At 35.4% G+C, this 26,933-nt stretch overlaps 1 protein-coding gene across 5 annotated transcripts in view; it reads right to left on the reverse strand.

Moving 5' to 3' along the window:
- Nucleotides 1-26,933, reverse strand: part of inpp4b (inositol polyphosphate-4-phosphatase type II B) — a 195,730-nt gene that overhangs the window by 68,798 nt on the left and 99,999 nt on the right. For all 5 annotated transcript variants that reach the window (XM_058785577.1, XM_058785660.1, XM_058785500.1 and 2 more), the window contains 3 exons: nucleotides 21,619-21,766; nucleotides 10,559-10,689; nucleotides 1,216-1,320 (listed from right to left, as the gene is read on the reverse strand). In XM_058785577.1, the coding sequence (XP_058641560.1) occupies nucleotides 1,216-1,320; nucleotides 10,559-10,689; nucleotides 21,619-21,766 (384 nt within the window). The remainder of the gene's footprint in view (nucleotides 1-1,215; nucleotides 1,321-10,558; nucleotides 10,690-21,618; nucleotides 21,767-26,933) is intronic.

Genomic DNA, 26,933 nt, shown 5'->3' on the forward strand with positions numbered 1-26,933 from the left:
ATATAGCCTACAATACTTCAGTTTAATATACTGTATGCAAATGTAGCCAAGAAAGAATCTTTGAAACATTATCAGCACTCTAAAGAAGTTACAAACTGAACTAATGATCTGACCGCTTGTGTTGTGAGCAGACAAAGCCTACAGTCACTCATTACTGTAATATACAACATTATTTCCTGTTACAAGAAAGGAAAATGTTTTTATTTAAAATAAGTAGAAAAAGTGCTACTATGTCCATACTTTACAATTAAAACAATAAACAAGCAAGCAAATAAATAAATAAACAAACACCATATTATTCTAATTACTACTTCAGTATATGTATTAAGCATACCTGCTTTTACCATTTCGTGAAGAACATATGACACAACATACCATATCCCAGAATGCATTTGATCCTACATTTCCAAAGTGATGTATAAATCAAAAAATGAATATATATATATAAAAATGATAGAAATAATAATAATAAATAACATATATTAATATAAAACTTATTTTAAATAAAGAAAACATACAAATATTTTTATTTCAAAGATAATGAATTTCATTAGATGAATCTGAAATAAATTTGCATGACAACTGCATTTTTAAAATTTTATCATGATAATAAATTACATTTCCAAACACATCAAAATGTATATTATATTATTATTTATATTATAATTAGCATTATTACAGTCATTCTTATTACTATAAAAAAAGTATTGTCCTGTTACAAAAATACAAAATTATTTGTTTTTTACTTATCTTAATTAAAATGTATTAAAATAAATAATTAATATCATATTACTTTATGACTACTTTGCATAGTAGCTGCATTTACCATTCTGTGCAGTATACGACACTGCATATCATATCCCACAATGCAATGCTCTCAACCTGATTTTACATTCCGGAAATAAATACAAATAAATAAATAACAATATTTTATAAATACATAGATTAAAAAAAAAAAAAAAAAAAATACAAACAACTTACATTAATACAATATATATTAATATAAAATACATTCATTTATAATTTTATTTCTAAGATAATTAAGTTCATTAGATTATTCTAAAACAAATTTGCATGATTTTACTGTTTAAAATATTTATTATGTAATAAATTATTTATATGCAAGCTGCACAGAATGTATTCAGTACGCTAGTATTCGATTCTAAATCCAGCTTGAGAACGTAAACAGAGGGAATAAGAAGGCATGAGACGCACCTGTTTTTCTTGGACACGTCACCCGCATTCTCTGTGTGTGCAGGTTGATGGGAATGAACTCCAGATATTTCTGGCCTTTGCTGCAGCTGGGCTTGAACGACGGGCCTGGGAAAGATCATCAAAAGCCAAGCGTTTATATATAATCTGCTTTAGCCCTCATTCAAGAGCAAAACAAGCACACAAACAGACAGAGGAGCACAAACAAACAGCGGGGGCTCTGCCATCTGCTTCTATTGAATTACAGCCGCATGCAAATACACCCCTTTACTGTTATTCTGACTCGTATGTGTTGGTCGCGATGCATTATAGCGGCGCGTTTGAATGCATTTGAGTACAAAGCCACGATTTGATCAAATGAATACCACGTCGGTCAGATTAAATTAATAAAAAGAAGGCAATTAAACATCAATTGAAGGCGAGAGCCAAAACAAAGAGCCTGCATGCAAGGCCTTTCATTTGAACGTGTGAAGGTAACGGCTTTCATACAGGCCTAATAAAGGATAAAAGAAATTGTGGATGACCTTGAGTGACTGGAGCTGTAGTAATGACTGCTCAGAAACGCTTTAAAACACCGCAATCTGATTACAAATATCACTCTCCCAAATACCAGCTCATTTATTCTTAAATCCACTAAGCACAGGGTTTTGCTCAAATTAAGCACCACCTGCTTCGTACAAAAACAACCCAATTAAAATCTTCAGAAATGGATACTGTAAGCCCCTATGGTGAAGCAAATATCGCCCGGCGACACACGGCAGGCTTTTGATCGCTTCAGTGTAATATATGCAAATATAGCCAACAAAGACTCTTTGAAACATTATCAGCGCTCCTAAGAACTTCCAAAACGAACAAATTATCTGACCAGTTGTGTTGTGAGCAGACAAAGAAATTAGAGGGGAAAAAACTAACAATAAATAAAAAACTGATACGCCAAATAACATTGGGTTCATAAAATAAAAGAAAGCTACAAAAATAAATATTTCACTTTGCATGTTTTTTAAAAAAAATGATAATTAAGTATAATTCCCTCAAAATTCATATTATTATATTATTATTGTTCTTAATGGTCATTCCCATGCACAAATAATAAATAAATAAAAGTAAAACATTATATTATTATTCTCAATGGCCATTTCTCAGTCATTAACAATAAATAAATAAATGTAAAACTTTATATTAAGTTATTATTCTCAATGGTCATTTATTACTTGTCATAAAGTTTTTTTTTTTTTCATATTACAAAAAAAAAAATACTAAAATGTCTGTACTGTAAATGTAACAAAACTACTATGAATTAATACTTTACATACATTTTTAAAATGTAAACAATAAACAATTCTTTTAAACAAATAATTTGAGTGGAAGCTGAAAATGAAAATCTTAATGATCTTAATTTTGATACGTGTTTGTTTTCATTTGATCCAAAACATAATCAAGTATATTTCACTCCCAACATTTATATTATTAATCTCAATGGTGGTTTGCATTACTATAACACAGCATTTATAAACAATTTAAAAAACAAAAACAAAAATGAATGAACGAATGCATAAATAAATAAACCGGGGAATATTGTCATGAAAATTATGTCACAATGGAAAATTAATTGAAATAGGCTTAAAATAGGCTTCATTCGATAGGTTTCCATAGCATGATGAATGAAAGATTTTTTCCCCCATGAAATATGACAAGGAATTCACTCATATAGTGTGTGAGCACTTCAACGAGTAGCAGCACATTTTCAATCGACACCAAAAGCACAAATGGACTCTTTAGAGAGTGAAGAGCTGTGATAATTACAGCAGATCAGACTCAAAGGCTCTGTGCTTTAAACACATGTGAAGATCAAATCAATGAATGGCACACTGAACATCACAATACACCACTGTTGCTGCTTACACAGTTCAATATCACTCGAATATAGATCAGACCTGCCAATGCCTCCACAAAACGCCCTTTTATTTACAACCAAACATACCGAGGAAGGGCAAAGTGAAGAAATCCACACTGAAACATGACCTTTGCCCAAACATTTTATCATGACCCTTGTCAAGCCGAAAAAGTACATGCTGAAATATTTAACAAGGCATAAATTCACTACACTCCTACAGCATTATGTCAGGTGGGTAGAAACCGCACTCATGGGCACAGAAAAATATCGGTACTAAAGAAATACTGCATCAACCCAAATTACAGTGCTTTATATTGTTAGATTTGGTGTCAATTTTAATTAAAGTTTAATGCAGTCATTCTAATTAAGCTTCATACAAAAATAAATAAATAAAATAAATAAATAAATAAAATAATTATTTGACATCATCAGGAATGTTTTATTTCATTTTATTTAGTGTAAATTTAAATACATGTTTAATGGAATCACCTCAATATAAATTTGGATAAATACTGCTCTGATTCCAAAAAAAAAAAAAAAAAAAATAATAAAATAAAATAAAAAATAATTTGATAACTGTTTAATGCAATCACCCTAATTAGTAAAATACATTGCAAAATGCATACGTTGTACAAAACTGTGTTTGATGTTGATTTGAACTACTTTAAATTAAGAGTATGTTTGTAGTCTGGAAAACTGCATTTTCAAAGCAAACAGCTTTTATTAGGCCACTCATATGTCTTACTCTCATGTGTACGCGCATCATTTAAAACCTATGTATCAAAGCACCCCTCATACTCTGTGTAAAACTTGGTACCAAGTACAGAATGACTGAGAGCACATGCGGACAGTGCTGTCAGTCAGACAGATGTGCTCTCTCCTGGGACACGGGTTAATGGAGGCAGGCCGGCCAGGCGTGGCGGAGGAATTAGCCCCATCACACACACCATCTGCCCATGCAGGTGCTGCCCAGGGAAACCCCGCAAAACTGACCAGCAGCCCACTTGTTTCAGAAGTGACTAAAACCTTATTCTATACACCACACTAACAATATAACACAATACAGTCATTTTTGTTATGTATTCAGCCTAAAATGATTATTATTATTTTTTTTTTTGAGTGCATGTGTTAATGCCTGTTTATGAATAATCAACACACTCTCATGGCAGTTCATAATTATTTTACATTCAGTTCGAGTTGGTGTCTAATATGGATAAATTTGTACTTTTGTATGTTTTCATACAGTTAGCTTTAGGGTTGGACCTTCATGCTTGCATTTTTTTTTTTTTAAATCATGCATTTACAATAATACGAATTCACACAAAATTACGTGAATCCAGTCAGTGAAATACTTTACAAACAAAAGATACTTCATTTCATTTGATTATTGTCTCTTTGTTTTTGGAGTCTGAGGAATGCAAACCAGAAGATAATTTTCATACCAAATTAATGACACATTTCATATTATATAATAATTAAAAATGGATCCAACTTTTAATTCTGATCGGATAAGCTACATTAAGAGTTGAGAAAGTTATATATTCAAATCGTGTCCAATTTTTCCAAATTTCAAGTAAAATATGTAATACATCCTCATCATGCACTATAAATTATGAATTACAAAAACATATCAATATAAACAATGTGAACAGAAATACTATTTTAAAATACTGACTAATTAGGGTCTGTGTTCATCATAAATATACATAATTGCATTTAAATTTGTGTTTAAAGATAAAAAAGTCTTCACTGTTTGTCACCTATCATAAAATTCATTTTGTCACAAATATCCATGAAAATATGCGAAACGATGGGTAAAATATGTAATATTTAAAATGCAGTAAATAACACAATGGACACTTTGCTATCCCATAATGCCTTGGAATCAAATATAAAATGATGAATAAATATAAAACAAGATGATGATTAAAATTGCCATGATGAATAAACGTACCAAGAAAGTTGCTCCTTGTGATTGAACTGCACTATTTAATGTATTCATTTTTTGTTGACAAAGGTGAAGGCAAGCCAAGACGAAGGATGAAGTTTGTATGCATGAAATACAGTAAAACAAAGTAATTAAGACACAGTGCTTGTCAAGCTTGTAAGCAGTATAAGTTCTGCCTTCCACTAATTAAACTTTATATAACTTTGCTATATTATTTAACTATTTCCATTTTAATTTATTCAGTTCAACACCTCCGCATAATAAAAAATAGCATTAATAAACATAATAAGTAAACTCTTTATTGATTTGTGTGGATGCAGCATATGGGAGTCTGCTGAATAACAGCTGAATACCTAGAAATATCCTGCGGTGTTAGACTACAAACCTTCGAAATAATCTGTCACACTGCAGGACTAAACAACCAGTCGAGGCGAAAAGTGATTAAAAGTAGTGGAAAAGAAATGCATCTACAAACTACCTTGAAAAAAGGTTTATGTCCGTTTGTCAGCTACACAAACGCACGTTGTCTCCTTTCCGTAAGAAAGCCAACAGTCTCATTATTTCTGTTCCTCTCTGACTGTTTTTCCCTCATAAGATCTCCTTCTCGGCTACAGAAGCGCATAATGATGAGAGCTCAATGCGATCACTTCTCCAGTCAGAGATGAGTGTACTTGAGCAGGAGCATCAGGCACATTTCTTGGCTTCCATTAAAAGCCCTTTTCAGAAATACTGAGGAAAAAGTCCCAGGCCCACGATAGAGCCTAGAAAGCACAACTGGCATGACGATACGCGCTAAATGCACAGCTAGCTATTGGCACAGAAGCCCCTGACTGCTTCAGCTTCGCTGTAGGTCTCTTGTGCCAAGCGTTTTCAGGGTTTTCCTCCCGTCACACAGGCACCAGAGTCCCAGGGCAACAGCAGCAGGAGTAGGTTGTGGTGTCTGCGGCCTGCAGGCTCATTCAGCACAGACTGTCTGTGGTTTTACAGCGGTTCTGGGGAACAAATCTGCGTCTGAGGCTTAATAAATTGTTTTTATGCTTACATGAGACAGCTAAAGCCAACAAAGAACAAACAGTGCTGCTAAAAATCCATTTTCTCACCCTTATGTTGTTACAAAACTCTTTTGAGTTACTTTCTGCCATGCCACACAAAAGGAGATGTTTAGCAGAATGTCAAAACTGCTCTTTTCCCAAAAACAAAAGGATACGGTGTCCAGGGGCAGTCGGAAAACACCATAAAAGTATTAAAATAGTCCACGTGACTCTGTGCAATGCCTTCCGAAGTCACTAGACAGCTTCGAGTGAAAAAGAGATTGAAATTTAGTTTGTAACTGAGAAAATTTCACTTTTCTTTAGCATCAATAACATCAAACCTACCATATGTGCCATTTTTGAATCTACACGCAAAAATGAATATATTTTTAAGGCTTTGATTAGGAAGATTATCACATAAAGCTGTTATATGACTTACGAAGTGTTCGTTGCACTTCTGTTCAAAGGTTTGATGCCAACTTGTTATACAAGCTGTACACTCACTACTTTACATTGTAGCAAAGTGTCATTTCTTCAATGTTGTCACATGAAAAGATATAATAAAATATTTACAAAAATGTGAGGGGTGTACTCACTTCTGTGAGATACTATATATATATATATATATATATATATATATATATATAAAACAGATATTTAAAAAATGTTAAATGTACTAAAATGTATTAAAAAAGCAGAATGTACATTTGCAGTAACACGAGGGTGAGTAAATGCTGAAGAAAAGAAAAACTCATTTAAAGAAAAGTCCAGGAAGCTTTCTCACTTATTTTAATTACCCTCAACTTATTTCGTGACTCAGTGCAGTCTTTGTTTGGATTTGTCTTACTTTGCTGTCTGTAACGGGTGAGACTGTGGGTTTCTCCACCCCGGGCCGCACAATCCCGCTGGAGGACTGACAAACAACAGGATTAGCTCCCAGTGCCTCTAATTCCACCGGCTGCAAACAATGCTAACACAAAATGATTAATTCATTAGTTAACACACTCTGAAGTACCCCGAGTCAGCCTTGTCTAATTAAAAATGAATTAAATGAATGGGAAAAAAAAAAAAAAAAACACCACAGAGCTTGTTTTTTTTTTTTTTAGACCAGAGCCAAGCGATTGCAATACCTGCCCTGAGGTGAAGAGGGCGGCGGGAAAACGGATCTGCCCTTTTGAGAAATGCTGGCTGAAATCAAACACTCTCTCGAGCCACAAGTTGCCAACCTTGTGATAACATTAGATATCAATAATTAATACTCTGCAGTGGCACTGCAGTGAGTGGATTATGACAACATCCCAGAGGACAGGAGAACATACACAGACACGAAGGGTCCAACAATTGGCTAGTCCATTAATACTGTCGACTCGTTTTTCTAGCATATTTTACAGGTTTAGTTTTTTGAGCTTTAATATTTTAGCTGCAGTGCTTTAAAGGAGGATGAATTAGGGGATGCAGAGGTTTTAGCATGATAACTGTACTGTCAGCATGGCAAAACACTCTCTAAATGCTTTAATAATCAAAGTGAAGTTTTGTGGCTTTTAGACCATGTGTATTGGAGATTATTCATATGCTAGTGTACACAGATATATGCATTTTACAGCATTTTGTAAAAACCATGTGCTCTCAAGAATGTCTCTCATGCTAATGCCGCCTGCAGCCGATTAGCATGCATCAAAACAAGGTACACGGCTGTGACGTAGGCTAACTAAACGCTAAAAAGACGAGACCAGAAGAGACCAATGCCTTGTCCAAATACCCACATTTGCGGTCTTGGCCACTTGAGAGCACATGTGCGCGATAGGAAGCAAGTGCTCAAGACTTTCCCAGGTCTTAAAAACGCCAATGATCCCATTACGCATCATGTTTTGTAATAAATTATATGTAAATAATTACATATAATTTGGTAAAAAAACTAAGTGTTGCACGTTTTATTGGTGCAAAGATGAGTAGTGGTGATATTTATTTTGTACAACATTTGCAACTACTTTTCAGCACTTAATTAGAAGCACCACAAATCAAATTGTGTCATGTTATAGGGACTACTGAACAGACATTTAGAAGTTGATTTTAAAATGCAAAGTATTTAAAATAAAAATAAAGCTATGCAAATACTTTCATTTTTACACCTCTATAGGCCTAAGTGTGTCCCATCAGGTAATGAAAAGTTCTTCACAGACTTGTGGTCTTCATTCTCACTTAGACACTTTGGCCAAATATAGGAAATACGTCATATACGTAAATAGTCAAGTGGTCAAGTGCAAAAACCTCAAGTAAGGGGTATTTGGACAAGGGCCAAGTGACACAACATCCCACCTAAACCTGTTTTAGAGGAAATAAGTCCTCCTAGTGATTTCATGGGTCATTAGCATTAGCCACTAAAGCTATGAAAACATGTTTTTGCAACAAATTCTATGCCTTCAACAATTTTCAAGACGATTACCAACAGATCAATTCCTGTGAAAGTTCCCAATGTTTTGCAGAAACTAATAGTGCATTAGTCATGTGAGAAAGATTGTATTTTTGAGTTGAACACACTTGAATGCCAGCACAAAGTGTTAATTAAGAATAAAAAATGTATAATTTTTTTTAAGCGCCAAAAAACATGGTGGACGCAATATGCAGCATCTGTATTGATTTGAGAAATGAATGTTGACCAACAGAAAGCTGCTTGGTTTGCAAGTGTTTTCTGTGTGAACAGCACTTTCTACAAAGCTACACTATTGACAAAAGTCAACGGACCGTTTTATCGGTGAAATCTCGCGAATATAAGTGCACTTTAAGACAAAACCACACCTGATGCACATTCTTTATGTATCAATTCGTAGAAATAGAATTTAAAAATGTCCTATTTTTTGTAAAAATGTTACATCTTGCTCCAATGAAAGTGACTTGAATACTTTGCAATCACGACTTCTCTACTCACGCATATACAAACTTTTCACGAGGACTTGAATGCACCATTAAGTTGTCTTTGAGGACTACGCTTTTTTGTATGATAAATTCAGCCTGTGTATTTAAAAACAGAAATAAGTTATTTTATGGTAATTAAAATGCAACCTAAAAACAACCATTAGAGAATGTTGTGCATTAGTATTAGTTTTTATTAGGTTGTCACAAAAACCTCCCTGCAATGTTCTGTGAACGTTAGTTTATGATAATTTTTTTTTAAAAACTATACAATGTTTTACAGTGGTACAGAGCCTTAAATGAGAATCAATCTACAAATAACTGACTAGTTTGAATCTCTGCTGGGATAGAAACAAATTAACATTGCTAACACAAAAATGACACACTTCCCCTTTAAGATTCATTACAGAACAGAACTCCTGAACTGAAAACTCATTTTACGCTGGAACTCGTTTTAAGTTTTTGTGTTTTTCTGAACAACAAGTCAGATTACAAAAAAAATAAAAAATACACAGTCCCTGGTATCAAGGGAAAAAGGGAAGTTGGGAGCGGCTGAGAGGGAGCAGGGCGTCTGCTACACGGCAAACAAGATTAGAGGCCGATGTAGCAGCTGGCCACTCGTGGGCTGTCGAGAGGCAGAACAACCTGAGATCTCACCATCTCCTCTCCTACTTAAGGGACGGACACGTCAACAGCACTCAGCTGGCAAAACACAAGCCTGCACAATTTCATCTCTGAATATAAGCCTTGGTAATGGGTCGATCGATCAGGCAGATCAGTTTTTTCGTCCCGTCACGGCTGATTAGAAGGCCAAGATCATCAATGACTATTTTTTCTTGGTGTGAGGCGCAACACGGCTGACAAATACTGGCATTATATGCTCCGTTTTATTTTTTCTCCAACAATATGGATCATACTAGAGCCGGGGCGAGATGATGGCATATACCGCATGACAGTAGCAATGTGTCAACTGGTAGAGACATATAACGCTTACATGGCCATCGCTATTGTAAAATGCACTGCGGAAACGTCTTATATGTCATTTTGGCTTATGTGCTTCTGAACAGCAACATAAAATCAGAATCTTTTATCCATTTTTCAGTCGATTCAAGTTTAGACGGCTCACAAAAATCAGGCAATGCATGCAGTCGCAACACTACAGTACATCTTGTTATTATTGAAAGGGACAAATATGTGTTTACTGTGAACAAGCTTTATACAGGCTAATGCAATAGAAGGCAGCTTTAAAAGCGAACGCTCTCTATCTGCTTGTTCCTCTACAACGTGCAAGTTTAACGTCGCATTGAATGTGACAGCTAACTGTGAGCTGCGTATGAAAATTTGATGAACTAAGAAATTCTGCATGAATGCGGCTGGACACAAAAAAATGCTTTTACAACCTGCACTGCTGATCAATTGTGTGTGATGTCGCATGCAAATTGCAGAAACTGTTTGCACTTGGATAAAGTCTCATGCATGCAAAATGAGAAAGGCTGCATATTATGTGCACGTGTGTGTATGTGTGCGCGTGTAATCATGCTTCATTGCATCTGAAGCCTTTACCAGTAAGTTTCTCCAGCTCCACCAGCGTGTCCTGGTATTCTTTGATGATCTGGTCGTAGCGAGAGATTACATCCTTCCGTAGGTTGTCCCAGTGTGGTGAGAGTTCTCCCAGATCTTTCAGCTCCTGTATCCTGTAGGAAACAACATAAATCAATCATCATGTTGGCTTGACTTACAGAATTCCCATGTCAGGCTTCGGAACAGGCCCAAATTCGCATAGTCTTTCATTGAGGGGGTGAAAACTTTCATACAATAACTGATATAGAGTATTTAAGTTGCCATATCACTAGCAAAACCTAACAACTAGCCTGCAGCACACCAAATAAGCCTAACAACATGTTAAAATATGCTAAGAACATGCTAGCAACATAAAACATGTTAAACATGCTAACAACAGGCTAAAACATATTAGAAACATGTTAAAACATGCAGGGAAAATGTTCAAATGTTCTCAACATTTAGAATGTATAGCATGTTTTAACATCAGTCATGCTAAAACACATGTTCTACAAATGTTAGCAATGTGTAACCCTAACCCTCATGTGTTAAAACATAAGCAATGTCATACTAAAGCATGTTAAAACATACTAGGATCATGGTAACAACTTGCTAAAACATGCTAAAATGTGCTAACAACATGTAAAACATTAGTATTGTTAAAACATGCTAAGAACATGTTTAAAAAAACATGTTAATGTGTTAAAACATGCTAGAAACATGTTAACCACAATGGTAAAGTGTGTTAGCAATGTGCTAAAATACTGTATGCAAATGCTAGTAATGTGCAAAAATGTTATCAACATGGTAACAATTGCCAAAATATGCTAGAAACATGCTAGCCACATGGTAAAACATGTTAGCAGTGTGTTAAAACACATTAAAATATACCAGAAACATGCTAACAATGTTAAAATATGCTGGAAAAATGCTAGTAACATGTTAACAACTTGCTACCCTCGTTAAAATTAACCATGATTTAAAAAAAATATATATATATGGTAACCACAAATTAACCATGGGTTTACACTAACCATAGTTTAAATATATTTGTAGTAAAACAGTGGCTATACAAATGGTAATCAATACACCAAAAAAAAAAAAAAAACATGGTTACTACACTTTTGCTACAACAAGATCATGGTTAAATTTCATTACATAACATGTTAGCAATGTGCTAAAACATGCTAAGGACATGTTAAAACATTGGAAGTATGCTAGCAACTTATTAAAACATAACAGCAATGTGCTAAAACATGCTAGCAACACTTACTTTCTCTGAGTTAAACCTTCAAAATTCAAGCTTTTAAAGTTATTTTAAACTTTCAGACAAGTGTATCTTCAAACTTTACTCATCTAGTTATTATTACTGTCCCTGTTTAACATACAAAAATCTGAGAGCACTAGCGATTTCTACTCTGCATTCATAATGCTCATTTTTGCTGTAATGAAAGCAGTACTGGAGCAAACTTGATCAAAACTTGACAATCATGTTCTCCTGCATGATTTGAGATGTAGAGCATCTCAAGCTTCAATGCAAGCAATCTGAATTACTGGCATATTTTACTTTGACATTTTTTTTGCTATTGGATCTGTTATAGTTTTAACTGCTGCATCCTTCAATAACAACATATCTGCTGCCCAAACCCTGCATTACGCTGAGATAGATTCATCAAACACACAAGCTCGCGAATGTGCCCTTCAAACTGCTAAGATCAGACTGAAATGCTCAGGGATATTGTTAAAAGTAAGCTTCAACTCAACTTTACTAACATTCCTGACATCAAAAAGTTGCAGAACTGCAAAACGCTGCCTATTTTCAATAAATGTTTTGAGTTTTAAGTTCTGAATGTCATAGTACGTTTTTGCAAACCAAGAAACCAGTGAATTCCTCATCACATGACCCCTTTAAATCTGTATATGCAGGGATTAAAAGCCACAAAAGTCCAATTTTGCTTACATTGGGCCTTTTAAAAGGGATCACAGACTATTTCTGTCCCCTGGAGCAACTCAACAGGTGAAATTCAATCATTCAGTCTCATTCAACAGCATTTATGCATAGACTTTCTCTTTCCGTGTCACGCTGAGAGGCTCTGTTGCTTGACTTACTGTGTGTTGTGTCTTTATGTTGTCATGCGAGGTCTGCAGCGATTTGCTGTGTAACACTACAGTAGATTTAAATACGTTATCTCTCCATGCAGACTGACAGAGCCAAGTCTCATTAATAAAAGACTCAGGAATCTTTAATTGTGGAGGGCATTTCCAAAGGGAACAATGATTAATTTTCATGTAAATTCAAAGTCTCTGTGATACTTAAATAATAATTTCAGAAATGTGATTAGCATCTTCAAAAGGAGCCAAAGGTGACAAGAGCTGCAGAAATGAAAGAAATGAGCAGAACAGAGGGATTATTGCTTCCATTGAAAGGTAAGAGCAGTGTTTTTTTCTTCTTATTTTCTACATTTTAAAGCCAAAGTATGTCGTTTCTGTGCCACTAACATCACTAAACTGAAAACGATTAATGTTCATTTTTCAATACATTAACATCTACAGTATGTGCACAATTACATGTAGTAATATTCATGAAAACAAAACAGTTTTATTCAGGAAGGATGCATTAAATTGATAAAAACGGACCATAAATAGATTTATAATATTACAAAATATTTCCATTTCAAATACAGTAAATGCTGTTGTTTTAAACATTAAATTCATTGAAGAATCCTGAAAAAAAGTATCACAGTTTGCACAAAAATATGAAGCAGCAAAACTGTTTTCAACATTGATAATAATCAGAATCGTTTCAGCATATTAGAATGATTTCTGAAGGAACTTGTGACGCTGAAGACTGGAGTAATGACACTGAAAATTCAGCTTTGTTCACAGGAATAAATTCCATTTTACAATATATCCAAACAGAAAATAGTTATTTTAAATTGTAAAAATATTTCACAATTTTACTGTTTTTTTTTCTTGAGCAAATAAATGTGGCGAGCATAAGAGACTTATATTCAAAAATGTATAAAAATCTAGACAACCCACAGTGTTTAAATAATGAATTTAGTTTATTTCTTATTATAGTGTTAAATTAACTTCATTAAATTAAATTAAATTAATTAAATTAACTTAAATTAACTTGTTAATCCAACCACATCCTAACCACAACTACAGTGTACAAACGTCATTTCTAATCTTAATTAGATAAAGCAACCATGTGATTTAAGCATCGATTAATGGGCCAAACGCAATCCACAGTGTGTATCTGATGGCTGAAATGTACATATGGGCTCATACGGGTCCAGAAACAGCACTGGTTAAGACTAGATCTAAGCTTACATTTTTATCAGAAATTCCTTTTTTATTCCTTTTCAAACAAGAAGACTGAACCCCCACTGACTTTCATTGTATGGACACACACACAAAAAAATCTTCTATGTCGCACAGAAGGAAAAAAATAATGGTTTGAAAAGACATGTTTCAATTTTCACTTTTATATGAACTTTTAAGATGTGAAAGAACTGATGTCTGAAGTGCATGTGGACTAAGAGATGTGTTCAAAAATAAAATTTGAACAGAACAATAATAGGTCCAAAGTACTGCAGATTTCTGCTTCAGCCACCAATCGGTCTCTTTCAAAAGACACAGAGGCCTTCAGATTGATCTATTCCGGTCTCGTTCTCATTGTCAAACAATGGTTATCTAAGGAAAATAGGCAAAAAGAAATTGTTATTACTTCATGCCGAGCCAAAGCTGTTAAAAGTCTGAGAAGATCTTGTGCCGAAGTTGTCGAGCCACTTAAAAAAGCATCATATCTACCATCTTGTTTTGTTCAAAAGCTCCGACTTGAATTGTAATGTCGCTTTATCAGAATGTGCTTTGGGTTGAGCGGCGGCGATAATAAAAAAGAGATTTGTAGCGGAAAGAACGCATGCGGAGAGGAAGCGGAGGAAACTTCTGTTTCATATTTTAGAGGGGTTTGGTTGGAAGAAAGGCACAGTGATAAAGAGCAGAGCTGAAACAATAGATCGAGGAGTGCTACAGGAGTTAAAAACACAATCGTTTGGCAGACGAAGGACGAGAGCGCTGGAATTATGTCTAGATTTCAGTACGGCGGGCCGTCGAGGAAGCGGCCACTCTGAAGCCTTCATTTCATGGTGCGTTACGGCCGCCGTTCGCTTTAAATCACCGGAGGCTTTGTGTCTGCCGTCAATTCCAGAAATGTGACGGGAATAGTAATTAACAACAGCTAACAGTAATACACTGATGAAGAAACTGCAAAATGCACTGACCTCCGAGTTAATCAACACAAATACATTGCAAAACACGATTTGGAGAGTTACATGACAAATTATGTGACAAAAATGTCCATAATGCTCACTCTTTCTGTCCAAAATACCACTTTCTACTGCCTTAAACCTGTGTGTACAGGCCTTCAACGTCAAAGTATGAATGTGAAGAAGAAATGAGTCTCGTTGCAGCCCTTCAGATAATATTATCACAACAACACTGGTATATAAAGCATGGGGAATGAACGTTATCCGCTGGCATTTGCATTCATCTCAATGACAGATTCTCATCCCCTCTGGATGTGCGCGACCTGCACGATGCATCTTTTAAATGTAAAAGTCATGTGACCAATCACGGCGTAGCCGCAGGAAAATGACATCATCACAACCCTGACTGGCTGATGGTATCACAGGAACACACAACTGAGACAACAAAGACAGCAGACAGGCAATTTATGAAGAATAAATAAATAATAAAGCAAAATAATAAAACTATTAATACATTGCATCATATAATAAAATTAAACATTTGCTATTATATTTCTTTAAAGACAGCAGGCAGGGAAAAAATAAGTCAATGCCAAGCTCCAAGCTTTCGGAAACTGGCAAAACATCTATTATAATATATAATGAAAATTGCTATTTTTTCAAAGACATGGAAGAAGTAAGTAAAATAATAAACATCGACCAAAAAAAAAAAAAAAAAAATGTAATTAATTAGTATATACTGGGCACTTGTGTCATACATGGAAATACAATTAAATGTTTGCTATTTTACTTCCTTAAAAACAGGGAAAAATAAGCCAGTGTCATGCTTTGTTTAAAAAAGAAACAAAAATAATGAATTAAATAAATACATAAATATCTTCAAAGATAGCAGATGGAGGAAATGTCATTCTTTTTAATTTCATGCTTTGAAAAGTCTTACAATAAATAAATTATTAAATATCTGACACTAGCAAAACATCTATTATAATATAATGAAATAATTCTATTAATGCTGTTTATTTTAAGACTTCAGACATGGGGGGGGGAGAGAGAGAGCTAATTTCATGCTCTGAAAATTCTTATCATAAATAAAGACATTCTGGACACTGGAAAAACATCATTAAATTGCATTTAATTTGTGCAATTAAAAAGAAATGTATTTATTTTATATAATTAATTTTATTCATAAATAAGTAAATATCAGACACTGGCAAAACATCTATTATAATAAAATCTATTTTATTTCTCAAATGCATGCTAGTTTTGAATAGCTGGACTTTTTGAATGGAGAAAGACCATTTTTTATCCTTAAATTGTTTAGTTATGATAGTGTCCAGCAGGGGGCTAAATGGACATAACTACTTTAAACTTGACCCCTTGTTTTCCAAAGACTGACTTCTGTAGAGTCAACATGATGGCATTTAAAACCCATTTCACTTTCAATATCGAATGTAATTTCAGCTTGAACAGATACTTAGAGAGGAAAACAAGTATATGCCAGGACCTCAATATAAGCATCAAGAATAAATAGAAAATAAATTAGACTAGCTATGTCTGTCAACTGACAAGGAAAGTCAATTCAGAGGTGAAGAGCTTATTTGTTTTCAAACACACAGTGAAGACATGAAAATTTTGAATATTTTTTTTTTTTTTAAATAAGTTGCACCGATGAATCGTGCAAAAGAAATAAAAGCAGAAATGTGCATTGCGCAAGAAAATAGGTTGAATCTGGATGTCATGCTGACTTGTGAAGGACACATGCAGAGAACGACACTGTGAAATTCCGTTGACGTCAGTCCAATGAAAGCGACAGAAAAACAAAACGTCTCATTCATAACAAACAAACACTAGCGTTTGGCAATTGCTGAGGATAATGTGAGTTTCTCCGCGGATGAGAGTCTCAACAGTAACAGTGCTGCTAAGCAAACACCGCTAATGACAAAACATCAGCCTTGCACTGCATTCGATTGCTTCCTTTTTCCAAACACGTTGAGACATGATATCTATTTTCTTTGAATCGTATGCAATTGTGGTTAAACCAGAGCCAACAAAAGCAACTGAAACGGCCTTAAAGGTGAACGCGGCACCCGGGCCGATAATTAGATGTCTAGGGATAGAAATGGCTGCTTGAGTTACCTGTCTGTAGCGGGAGAGCAGGTGTTGAGGCCAAATAGCCTCGCTGAATAATGCACACATGATGATAATTGCTTAGCAGGGTCTGATCTATGGGAGCTCCAGTCTGGGAATGTGTGTCTCGCCGAGTTAATGATCTCAGATTCTTCAATGGCCAAACACACTCTCGGTCTGGACCGGCTTACAATGATTCGCTGCAGATGAAAACGTGCCTATGCTAATACCTGTCGACTTTGGGAAGTTGCTGCTGATAATGGTGCATGCTGAGAAGTGTTGTGCATGTACATAAAAACAGAAACTCTGGGGAAAGAGCCGGAGCTGGAAACAAAGAGCAGACTAAGCCGAGAGATTGTTCAGCTTGTTGCTCTGTGGTGAGAAACAAGATCACAAATGGTTTACTAAGTTTTCATCTAGCTTTCAGTGCAAGGATTGGACAAAATCCTGAATTTAAGAACAGAGTGTGACTAAGTTGTGCCTATTTATTCTCTCATATGCAGAATATACTGCACATATTCTGATTAGACATATTTCACTAAAAGTCCAATGCTTAAAATATATATAAAGCATAGCCAACATTTTTTTTCACATTTTGCCATAAAGCACTATAAAATATCCAATTTTTTAATAATATATAATATATGTTTCATATATTTAATAATTCTTAGATTTTAATGTGCAAATTAAAATATAAACATTATATAGCTACATTAATGCAAAACTATAAACTAAATTTATAATTATTTAATTACAATTTTACATTTATAATAATTTATTAATTATTAAATATTTTGCAGATTAATACAATTAATAATACAAATATTAGACAAATAAAAATGAAAATATACACACACTCACTCACACATATTTGTGTTGATGATCATTGTGTATATGATTATTAAATGCAATATATGCTTACATATAATTTAAATAAAAAATAATATGATCACACATTAAATATATTATAAAATTGCACATATTTAATATAATTATTAAATACAAAAACTGTAGATATGAATATATAAATATAAATATAAAACACATATAAAATATCTGCTTTTTCCACAAAAAGATAAATGTATTAATTTTGTTTAATTAAATATATAATAGAAATAATAATAGAACACATTCCAAAATGTAGATTTCTGCTACATAAAATAACAACATATATATTTTTATGAAAATTTGTTTAATAATAAGATATAAGGTATATTAGTGTTGATGATCATTGTGTATATATATTAGGGATGTCAACGTTAAATTTAACGCGTTAATGTGTTTTAACGCAAATTAATCATTTGATAAGGTTTGACCCCAAATTCTTCCCGTCATCACAGCGCGGAAGGTTATCTATCATTGTGTGATGAGGTTACAGCGAGCCAGTGTTGCCAGGGTAACGGCACAAGTGGGCTATTTTGAAAATACAGTCACGGGAAAAATTACAGAGCCGTGGGTTGCTTTTTTGGGCTAATTTTATAATGTACCGCGGCCGCCCCAAAGTGTATATAGACAAATAAAAATTAAAATAGATAATTTTACTAATGTTTATTATACTTGGAATGTATCCCTGGCAACTTAAGAACGGAGAGGCAGTTGTAGCATCACAAACAACGTGAGTTTCAGCAGAGCAGCAGAAATAAACATGACAACAGCCACTACAGATTATATAAGATAATAAACACACGATTATGATAGGATATTTGTATGTGATTTTCTTGAGTTAATGTGTACATCTATGCTAATTTGTGCAGCGATATAAAAGGCTATAAATAGCATATTTTAACAACAGTAAACGACCAAATTCCACATGTGATCGTAAAAGGAAGTTATTACAAACACTCGATGGTGGTTTGAAGTGAGTTCTGAGTAAAAGTGTACTATTAATCTCATAAATTATCTTATAAAGCATGATGCTAATATTAGCTCTAATGCACTTGCAGAACAGGTCCAATTCTTCTTCATAATGCATTTTGTCATAATACTTCATGTAAGGTCGCAAGAAAATGCTTTGTTGTATTTATTTAGAAATACTTTTGATAATAGTCAGGTAAATGTATACTAGGATTGAAGCGATGTGGCTTGGTAAAAGTTTTATTGTCAGTATAAAGGCTGATAATGGCTGAATAAAAACAAAAGAATAATGATAAAAGAATAATAAGGATTATGTCTCATACCTGGCGGAGGTGTGAAAGGTTCTGTTTCCTTAAACTAGTTTGTCATGCATTTCTTTATTTCAACACATTTACAGGTAAATCCTAGTATTATAAATTTGTGATTAATCATGATTAATCACAGTCCATGACTGTGATTAATGCGATTAAATTTTTTAATCGATTGACAGCACTAATATATATATATATATATATATATATACATATATTACATTTTGAATTCTGCATCCTGTTTGCCAACTTTCTAGAATATAAATTTGACGAGCATCTGACCACACTGAGCTGTGGTGGTCATGTCACATCCATCCATCCATCAGAAACCCCAAAACATCTCTTGTTGCAGCATCTGTAAACATGTCCACTTTCTTCTTCCACAGGTTTTCACGGAGCTGTGTGATCACACCTTCATCTGATTGAAACACACAGGAACTGAGCAGTGCGCTTTCTTTAAAAACATCTATGGGTTGTGTTGGAGTGCACTGTTGACTGCTGTGCTTTAGAAAGCTGAAGGTTTCCCGCGTCGCGCCCTTGTACTCTTCACTTCGCGCTTCCATGCGGCTCCATTCTCTTCTAACGCTCAGGTAACAGCTCTCCCACAATGAGATGGAGGGAAGAGAGAATGCAAAGGTAAAATGAAAGAAAAGCAGGAGAGAGGGAGGGTGGTTGAGTTTCCGAGAGAGAGGACAGGCACTCTCCTTTGAAGTGTTAAACATCCTTGAATAATTTAGTGCAGGCTAAGTATAGCTCTAAAACAGCCATTTCCATCTCTGAAATAAACCCTCGTTCCGCAAGCGCTCTGCATCTCGCTCAAACCGCCTTTTGTGTCGCATTCGTTCTAGCAAACAATTCCAGCTTCGCTCAACCTGCACTTGAACCTGTTCTCTAGGAGCGGGAATTGCCAGGCAGTCACCATACTTCAGCCGCAGGACATTCATATGATATTCACTGCAGATTTCAGATCACAATACAATAGACTTTTTTGTGACTTTCATACAGACAGATTCTCGTCCAGATCTGGATACTAGATCGGTTTCTTCGCGACCACAAATTAATGGAACAGTTTAAATCCTGCCATCATTTACTCAGTTTTTTCATTCTATAACATAAAAGGAGAAATTATGAAGCATGAAAGAAAGATAATCACACAGTAAGGTGAGTAAATAATAATAATGATAATTTTTGGGTGATTTTTGGGTTTTACTTTGGGTGAAGTAAAACAAATCACAAATAGTTATTTTCTCCCTGTGGAGCAGCTAAAGCATCATTACAAATGCAAATGTGACATAGCACTTTACATTGAGTTAGTGAATGTATATTGTATGAAAATAATTATGCAATTATGCAAGAAGCAGCTTATTCATTCTCACGCAGAGCCATTGAAAAACAAGACATGCTGATCAATCATGACAACTGCAAAGTTTAAGGTTTGATGCTCATTTCAGATCATATAAAATATCTGTTCAAATTAAATGCTCTTTTTTAAATAAAAAATTTGTTTAGTATTTTTTCTTCTTCTGTGCTTTACAGGTTCTATCCTAGACAAAACGACCATTTTGTGTTGAGAGTTCAGGGTAGGTAAGATTTTTTGTTTATGTATTCATTAAAATAATAAAATAAAATATAATAATACTTTTTTTTCAGAAAAGGTGCATTAAATTTATCAAAAAAAATCACAATAAATTGTTGCTACTTCAAATGTTGCTCTTTTGAACTTTCTATTCACCAAAGAATTCTGAAAAAATGTATCACAGTTTACACAAAAATATGAAGCAGCAGAACTGTTTATTGAGCAGCAAATCAGCATGATTTCTGAAGGATCATGTGACACTGAAGAATGGAGTACTGATGCTGAAAATTCAGCTTTGATCACATAAATAAATTTCATTTACATATTCACATAGAAAACTGTTATTTTAATTTGTAATAATATTTTTCAACATTACTGTTTTTGAAAATATTTTGATCAAATAAATGCAGCCTTGGTGAGCAAGTGAAAAACACTGTTATTTAAGAATATTTCAGTTACTTTATACAGTATATAACAGAAAAATATGTGACTGCTACCAAAATAAACAAGTTGCATTTGTTGCAAATGCTAAAAATGTCATTGTTAAAATGCATTAATGAATATTCCTGTAGTTTACTTGGTCGCAGGGTCATAGGTTTGATTCTCACTGAGCACACAAACTGCTTGAAAACAGTATAAGAAACTTTGCTAAAAGGATCCGCCACATGACTAAAAAAAATCTAGTTCATTATATTGATTTCACAGTTTAACAACAGAGTAATACAACACTGTATTGACCTGCTGTCATTTTTACAGTGAAGGGTACTGCACTAAACATCCAGAGCAGAAGTTTATACAGTAGGCAAATTAACTCTGATATTACACCCACAACTCATTACTTTTTGTGCCGCTTTAACTATTTCATCTGCTTCACTACTTGCTCCTGTCCTGTTTGCCCTGACGGCTCTGAACGGCTCTTACCTGCAGGTGTCCTCCTGAATGTAGAGGGCGATGAGCTGCTTCGGGACGCTGAAGGACAGCGTACACTCTGCCATCTGCTCCCGAACCAACATCCATTTACTGTCCACCGTCTGAAACCTGTACACCTTACACACCGCGTTCTTAAACACTGATGGAGAGACAGAGAGAAAGATACAGAGACATTAAGTGAGACATACTGTACAGTAAGTGATCATTTAGGCAAAGTACTGTGAATAACGGCAGCCTGTTCCTTCCACAAAGCTATTGTATGACTTTCGAAGACTTGGAAATATAGCACACAAGTTATACGGACCATTTTATGGTGTTTTTTGTTGTCTGACAGATGTTTATACTATATCCTTGCATTTAAAAAGTGCCTTCTACTTTCCACAGCGCTATTTAAACTGCTTTAAGAGCTGCTAACTAAGTCCTGTGAAGAGAGACGGAGGGAAAGTGGTTCTGGATAGCCGTGAATGAGAGTGCAGAACACGTTTAATGCTCTTATCAGAAGTGAGGTGGCAGTGGGAGAAGTTATTTCCTCTATGGCATGAAATCTTGCTTCTCGTCAACGCTTGGCAATACAGGCGAGTCAACAGAGCAGGACCTGAGGGGAAATCTGCAGGTCTCAACCGAGCGTTTACGTTTCCTCATTATAGAGTTGCTTAAATAGTGGACGTTTTCACCATTTTTGGTCTTTGTGGTGTCAGCATGAGAATCTTATTAAATACACAGGGAAAAAATCTACTGCAACTCTTTAGGAGCTTAAACAAGGGGCTTTGAAACATAATGTGGGTATGTATCCAGTGGAGAAGTCTGACTAACATAAACACAAAGGCTGAAACCAGTAAGAAAAATTAAAGTGAACTTATAATGAAATGTAGCTAGATTTGTTGTGTTGCCCCTATATGTAACAATTAATTAGAAATGTACATTATAATTTTTAAATGATAATTGAAATATATTAATATCTATAAATATATATATATATATATATATATATATATATATATATACAGTGGGGCAAAAAGTATTTAGTCAGCCACCAATTGTGCAAGTTCTCCCACTTAAAAAGATGAGAGAGGCCTGTAATTTTCATCATAGGTATACCTCAACTATGAGAGACAAAATGAGAAAAAAAAAAATCCAGAAAATCACATTGTAGGATTTTTAAAGAATTAATTGGTAAATTCCTCTGTAAAATAAGTATTTGGTCACCTACAAACAAGCAAGATTTCTGGCTCTCACAGACCTGTAACTTCTTCAAAGAACACCATACCTACTGTGAAGCATGGGGGTGGAAACATCATGCTTTGGGGCTGTTTTTCTGCAAAGGGACCAGGACGACTGATCCGTGTAACGAAAGAATGAATGGGGCCATGTATCGTGAGATTTTGAATGAAAACCTCCTTCCATCAGCAAGGGCATTGAAGATGAAACGTGGCTGGGTCTTTCAGCATGACAATGATCCCAAACACACCACCCGGGCAACGAAGAAGTGGCTTCGTAAGAAGCATTTCAAGGTCCTGGAGTGGCCTAGCCAGTCTCCAGATCTCAACCCCATCGAAAATCTTTGGAGGGAGTTGAAAGTCCGTGTTGCCCAGCGACAGCCCCAAAACATTACTGCTCTAGAGGAGATCTGCATGGAGGAATGGACCAAAATACCAGCAACAGTGTGTGAAAACCTTGTGAAGACTTACAGAAAACGTTTGACCTCTGTCATTGCCAACAAAGGGTATATAACAAAGTATTGAGATGAAATTTTGTTATTGACCAAATACTTATTTTCCACCATAATTTGCAAATAAATTCTTTAAAAATCCTACAATGTGATTTTCTGGATTTTTTTTTCTCATTTTGTCTCTCATAGTTGAGGTATACCTATGATGAAAATTACAGGCCTCTCTCATCTTTTTAAGTGGGAGAACTTGCACAATTGGTGGCTGACTAAATACTTTTTTTGCCCCACTGTATATATACAGTGGGTACGGAAAGTATTCAGACCCCCTTAAATTTTTCACTCTTTGTTATATTGCAGCCATTTGCTAAAATCATTTAAGTTCATTTTTTTCCTCATTAATGTACACACAGCACCCCATATTGACAGAAAAACACAGAATTGTTGACATTTTTGCAGATTTATTAAAAAAGAAAAACTGAAATATCACATGGTCCTAAGTATTCAGACCCTTTGCTCAGTATTTAGTAGAAGCACCCTTTTGATCTAATACAGCCATGAGTCTTTTTGGGAAAGATGCAACAAGTTTTCACACCTGGATTTGGGGAACCTCTGCCATTCCTCCTTGCAGATCCTCTCCAGTTCTGTCAGGTTGGATGGTAAATGTTGGTGGACAGCCATTTTTAGGTCTCTCCAGAGATGCTCAATTGGGTTTAAGTCAGGGCTCTGGCTGGGCCATTCAAGAACAGTCACGGAGTTGTTGTGAAGCCACTCCTTTGTTATTTTAGCTGTGTGCTTAGGGTCATTGTCTTGTTGGAAGGTAAACCTTCGGCCCAGTCTGAGGTCCTGAGCACTCTGGAGAAGGTTTTCGTCCAGGATATCCCTGTACTTGGCGCATTCATCTTTCCCTCGATTGCAACCAGTCGTCCCGTCCCTGCAGCTGAAAAACACCCCCACAGCATGATGCTGCCACCACCATGCTTCACTGTTGGGACTGTATTGGACAGGTGATGAGCAGTGCCTGCTTTTTTTTCTCCACACATACCGCTTAGAATTAAGGCCAAAAAGTTCTATCTTGGTCTCATCAGACCAGAGAATGTTATTCAGGTGTTTTTTAGCAAACTCCAGGCGGGTTTTCATGTGTCTTGCACTGAGGAGAGGCTTCCGTCGGGCCACTCTGCCATAAAGCCCCGACTGGTGGAGGGCTGCAGTGATGGTTGACTTTGTACAACTTTCTTCCATCTCCCGACTGCATCTCTGGAGCTCAGCCACAGTGATCTTTGGGTTCTTCTTTACCTCTCTCACCAAGGCTCTTCTCCCCGATAGCTCAGTTTGGCCGGACGGCCAGCTCTAGACTTGGAAATATAGCACACAAGTTATACGGACCATTTTATGGTGTTTTTGTTGTCTGACAGATGTTTATACTATATCCTTGCATTTAAAAAGTGCCTTCTACTTTCCACAGCGCTATTTAAACTGCTTTAAGAGCTGCTAACTAAGTCCTGTGAAGAGAGACGGAGGGAAAGTGGTTCTGGATAGCCGTGAATGAGAGTGCAGAACACGTTTAATGCTCTTATCAGAAGTGAGGTGGCAGTGGGAGAAGTTATTTCCTCTATGGCATGAAATCTTGCTTCTCGTCAACGCTTGGCAATACAGGCGAGTCAACAGAGCAGGACCTGAGGGAAATCTGCAGGTCTCAACCGAGCGTTACGTTTCCTCATTATAGAGTTGCTTAAATAGTGGACGTTTTCACCATTTTTGGTCTTTGTGGTGTCAGCATGAGAATCTTATTAAATACACAGGGAAAAAATCTACTGCAACTCTTTAGGAGCTTAAACAAGGGGCTTTGAAACATAATGTGGGTATATACAGTATCCAGTGGAGAAGTCTGACTAACATAAACACAAAGGCTGAAACCAGTAAGAAAAATTAAAGTGAACTTATAATGAAATGTAGCTAGATTTGTTGTGTTGCCCCTATATGTAACAATTAATTAGAAATGTACATTATAATTTTTAAATGATAATTGAAATATATTAATATCTATAAATATATATATATATATATATATATATATATATATATATACAGTGGGGCAAAAAGTATTTAGTCAGCCACCAATTGTGCAAGTTCTCCCACTTAAAAAGATGAGAGGCCTGTAATTTTCATCATAGGTATACCTCAACTATGAGAGACAAAATGAGAAAAAAAAAATCCAGAAAATCACATTGTAGGATTTTTAAAGAATTAATTGGTAAATTCCTCTGTAAAATAAGTATTTGGTCACCTACAAACAAGCAAGATTTCTGGCTCTCACAGACCTGTAACTTCTTCAAAGAACACCATACCTACTGTGAAGCATGGGGGTGGAAACATCATGCTTTGGGGCTGTTTTTCTGCAAAGGGACCAGGACGACTGATCCGTGTAACGAAAGAATGAATGGGGCCATGTATCGTGAGATTTTGAATGAAAACCTCCTTCCATCAGCAAGGGCATTGAAGATGAAACGTGGCTGGGTCTTTCAGCATGACAATGATCCCAAACACACCGCCCGGGCAACGAAGGAGTGGCTTCGTAAGAAGCATTTCAAGGTCCTGGAGTGGCCTAGCCAGTCTCCAGATCTCAACCCCATCGAAAATCTTTGGAGGGAGTTGAAAGTCCGTGTTGCCCAGCGACAGCCCCAAAACATTACTGCTCTAGAGGAGATCTGCATGGAGGAATGGACCAAAATACCAGCAACAGTGTGTGAAAACCTTGTGAAGACTTACAGAAAACGTTTGACCTCTGTCATTGCCAACAAAGGGTATATAACAAAGTATTGAGATGAAATTTTGTTATTGACCAAATACTTATTTTCCACCATAATTTGCAAATAAATTCTTTAAAAATCCTACAATGTGATTTTCTGGATTTTTTTTTCTCATTTTGTCTCTCATAGTTGAGGTATACCTTTGATGAAAATTACAGGCCTCTCTTATCTTTTTAAGTGGGAGAACTTGCACAATTGGTGGCTGACTAAATACTTTTTTTGCCCCACTGTATATATACTGTATATATATATATATATATATCTCAAACGAGCGCGGAAGCGGTACTGTGCTCACAGTGCGTGCTCAATTGCACGCACAAAGGTGCCGGCGCGCGCTGTAGCCTGTGTCATTTCATATCAAAGTGCGAAATAAACTACGAGCATGCAATGTTGTGGTCAGTTAAGGCATGAAGTTACCAAAAAGGCGATTAAAGCTGCCTTAAAACTGTGCATGCATGCAATATATTTTATACGAGTAACATTTAAGAACATATCTCAAAAACTGTCCTGGAGCAGCACTGTCTCCCTCATCCAATTCAACTCGTCAGCTCATTAATAGAGACTTTATGACCTGAAGTGTGTCAGAAATGGTAAAAAGAGTTGAGAGAAAATATGATGCGTGTCAGATCCGCGTCACGTTCAGCAACGTCAGCTCTTAAAGAAATAACAGCCAAAACAACCTAATAACCAGCTGTAGTGATGCCTAGTAATCAAATGACAAAGAAAAATATAGGATTCTTCTATATTTAATTTAGTTTGATCATCTCAATTTCTGTATATTTCTGCTGAAGGGCACAGGTAAATATGACATTTATTATAATGGGTTTATG

The sequence above is a fragment of the Onychostoma macrolepis genome, chromosome 01 (genome assembly GCF_012432095.1).
Source record: "Onychostoma macrolepis isolate SWU-2019 chromosome 01, ASM1243209v1, whole genome shotgun sequence".
In the NCBI taxonomy this organism is placed as follows: domain Eukaryota; kingdom Metazoa; phylum Chordata; class Actinopteri; order Cypriniformes; family Cyprinidae; genus Onychostoma; species Onychostoma macrolepis.